This window comes from Austrofundulus limnaeus, unplaced genomic scaffold (genome assembly GCF_001266775.1).
Source record: "Austrofundulus limnaeus strain Quisiro unplaced genomic scaffold, Austrofundulus_limnaeus-1.0 Scaffold266, whole genome shotgun sequence".
NCBI lineage: Eukaryota > Metazoa > Chordata > Actinopteri > Cyprinodontiformes > Rivulidae > Austrofundulus > Austrofundulus limnaeus.
The window spans coordinates 722,427-726,006 of record NW_013952668.1 but is presented as its reverse complement, the minus strand read 5'-3'; the positions used below and the strand labels follow the sequence as shown (position 1 = coordinate 726,006).

General features: G+C 50.9%; 1 protein-coding gene across 1 annotated transcript in view; it reads right to left on the bottom strand.

Moving 5' to 3' along the window:
• Positions 1-435: 435 nt before the first annotated feature.
• pgm2l1 (phosphoglucomutase 2-like 1) overlaps positions 436-3,580 on the bottom strand; it is a gene marked incomplete at its 3' end in the record, with an annotated part of 13,144 nt that continues 9,999 nt past the window's right edge. The window contains 9 exon segments of the mRNA XM_014020810.1: positions 436-625; positions 970-1,099; positions 1,451-1,544; positions 1,774-1,954; positions 2,322-2,419; positions 2,491-2,680; positions 2,777-2,973; positions 3,038-3,121; positions 3,428-3,512. Coding sequence (XP_013876264.1) covers positions 436-625; positions 970-1,099; positions 1,451-1,544; positions 1,774-1,954; positions 2,322-2,419; positions 2,491-2,680; positions 2,777-2,973; positions 3,038-3,121; positions 3,428-3,512 — 1,249 coding nt within the window.

The following is a 3,580-nucleotide window of genomic DNA, read 5'->3' as shown; positions in this document are numbered from 1 at the left end:
GTGTGACAGGTGTCAGGTTGGACAGGTTGGTCAGGTGAGGTGACAGGTGTGACAGGTGTCAGGTTGGACAGGTTGGTCAGGTGAGGTGACAGGTGTGACAGGTGTCAGGTTGGACAGGTTGGTCAGGTGAGGTGACAGGTGTGAGGTGACACTTTTGACAGGTGTGAGGTGTGACAGGTGTGAGGTGTGACAGGTGTCAGGTGACAGGTGTCAGTTGTGACAGGTGTCAGGTTGGACAGGTGACAGGTGTGACAGTTGTGTCAGGTGACAGGTTGGTCAGGTGAGGTGACAGGTATGAGGTGACACTTTTGACAGGTGTGAGGTGTGACAGGTGTGAGGTGTGACAGGTAGGTCAGGTGACAGGTGTCAGGTTGGACAGGTTGGTCAGGTGAGGTGACAGGTGTGACCGGACCAGTAGAACTTGGTGTTTCTTACAGATCTGAGGTCAGGCTGGCTGCTGTCGTATTCTTTGTTTACGTCTCTGACGTGAACGATCTTCACGCCGCCGCAGGTCTTCGGGTACGAACCGTCGCCGTCGAAGTTCCTGATGTGAGCGAAGACCTTCTGGATGGTGGGCGGGTCGTTGCAGACCACGTAGGAGGTTCTGGACACGTGATAACCATACCTGCAAACAGGAAGTCACAACTCAACAGACTATCAAAATAAGAGTTTCACTAWAAAACATAAATCATTTTAGGTTCAGACTCGTCAGGTTTCCTGTCTGGACTCAAACATTTTAAATAACTCAGAAACACCTGTTCCTGTCACCTGAGGTGCATTCATTACACTGTGCACGTGTGCAYGAGTGTGCACGTGTCTGTGAACAGTTAAACCAAACACCTGCAGCTTCCAGACCTCTCTACAAACTTGAGTGTTTGCTGCCCCCTGCTGGTCAAACACCAGAACCAGAACCTGTATGAGACGGGTCCGGGTGCTCCTGCTGTCATCAGAACCTTTGAGGAACCTTACGTTCTGTAGATGTTGTGCAGCTGCTGGTTCAGACTCAGGTTCTTCTCGTGAAGATACACCGCCATCTCCGCCACGACCACGGCAGCACTCACGCCGTCRTTCTCTGGGACCATGCTGCCACACAGGAACCCTGAGGACAGAGACGGTTCTGACCCGTTTACTGGCTCTGTCCTTCTCAAGTTCAGTAAATAAAGTGTTTGAAGCAGAARAATTCAGAARAARTCAGAACAATTCAGAATAATTCAGAATAATTCAGAATAATTCTTGTGGAAATGATCATGAACTCCACACAGACCCTGATCTGGATCGGTTTAGTTTTTGTTAAACAGTTTAAAAGATAAATTTAACTTCATCAAACCTCCAGATTTTTWCAGGTTGCAGTTTTACCATCAGCCACCAGGTGTCAGTGTTACACCTGAGCAGCTTTAAGTCTTCAATCTTAAAAACAGGAACTGTTCCTGGACCCTGGACCCAGACTCACCGATGGACTCCTCAAATGCAAAAATGACCCTGTTTCCGGTTTTGGAGAGTTCGTGGATTCTGTTCCCGATCCATTTGAACCCGGGCAGAGTCTCCTGTAGAGACAGACAGGTGAGGATGATGATGATGATGKAGGAACCTGGTTTGATTTAATTTATTGTTTGTTTCTCTGCAGGTTTTCAAAGATCCGGTCCGATCTGGTCCATTTCAGGTGTACAGAAAGCTTCAGCTGGTTCTGGACTAATGGCTCCTCTTCAAAAGAAGAAGCGGATCAGTCAGAACCAGACTGAAGTTCTGGAGATGGGATCAGGAACAGGTTCTGACCTCGAAGTGGAACCCCTCGATCCGGGCAAAGGCCTGCAGGATCTTGGAGGACACGGTGGTGGCCAGCATGTAGACCTTCTGAGTGTCGGCCGGGTCCGGATGGTTCTCCTTCCAGTTGAAGAACATCCACCAACCCAGCAGAGCCGCCAGCTCGTTACCTGAGAACACCTTCCAAACACACCTGCAGGCAGGTACAGGTGGGCCGGAAAACCCAAGGTCTGATGAGTACAGGGACAGGGACAGGTAGATACAGAGAACCAATCTACATTCATTTAAACTCCACCTGTAGGACAGGTAACCTGTAGGACAGGTAGAGTCCACCTGTAGGACAGGTAAAGTGCACCTGTAGGACAGGTAACCTGTAGGACAGGTAAAGTGCACCTGTAGGACAGGTAAAGTGCACCTGTAGGACAGGTAACCTGTAGGACAGGTAAAGTGCACCTGTAGGACAGGTAACTTGAAGGACAGGTAACCTGTAGGACAGGTAACCTGTAGGACAGGTAACCTCTAACTGTGTTCTGAAGTGCCTTTGAGCAAACAGCAGGTACCCGTCACATTTCTCGGCCACAGCCAGGCGGTCGGCGTCCGGATCCGTCGCCAGAACCACCTGAGCYTTTTCCCGCTCCGCCAGGTGCAGAGACAGCTCCTGGAAAACCAGAGGAACAAAGTCAGGACCWTGACATTGATCCCAGACCTGCTGTCAGAAGTCCGACCCACCAGGACCGACTCGCCCTCCTCCGGGTTTGGGCAGTGAACAGACGAGAAGTTCGGGTCGGGGTCTTTCTGCTCGGGGACYGGGATGGGCGGAGCTAAATCAAACACCTGGAAGGCCTGTTGGACAAAGGTGTGTCCGACTCCGTGGAAGGAGGAGTGGACGAACTTTAGGGGACAGTTCTTGTTCAGGTCCCTAAAACACAACACAGGACAGGTCTGGGTTGGGTTCTGTTCGGGTCACGACTGAAACGGGTCGGAGCGGGTTAAACTGGGGTCAACAGGAAGTCACCTGTGGAAGCAGAGGGAGGTGAGCTCATCCATGTAGTAGCTGTTGACCTGGGTCAGAGGGTCTGTTCTCAGGGAGCAGCGGTCCACCAGCTCCTGGTCCCAGCAGGAGGCGCTCCARGGCTCCAGCTGCTCCTCTATACAGCGCAGGACCTCCTTGTCATGGGGGGAGCAGAGCTGAGCACCGTTACACCAGTACACCTGCAGGAGCAGACAGGTGAGTGTGGCTCAGGCTGCATCAGGTGTGGTGTCAGAGGGTGGTCACCTTGTATCCGTTGTCCTCTTTAGGATTGTGAGAAGCTGTGATCATGACTCCTGCTGCTGCTCCCAGTTTTCTCACAGCGTAAGGCTGAAAACACAAACAGCTCAGAGTTCTTCAAGAACACTCARCTGGTTCTGTTTTTAAAACAGGAAGTCATGAAACATCTAAGCTATCGCCTGACACCAAGAAAACCACCTGATCATTAAAAGGTTTACTCAGATCTGAATCTGCTCCTGATTCAAACTGAGCCTGCTCTGACTGGAGGGTCGCTACCTGCTACCTGCTAACTGCTAACCTCAACTCAAAAACACAGAATATCCCTTTAATACTGAAACACAGCAGCTGAGAATCAGACTCAAGTCCACAGGAAGTGATGCGTTACTGCTTCCTCACCACGTACGGCGTGGGGACGAACAAGGAGAACAGGTGGACAGGAACARCTCGACTGAGCATCACCGCTGCTGRCAGCTTCGCCAACCTGAAATACAAAAACATCCTGAAAACATCTGGAAATCATTGTATCCCGAAACATCCTGAGATATCCTG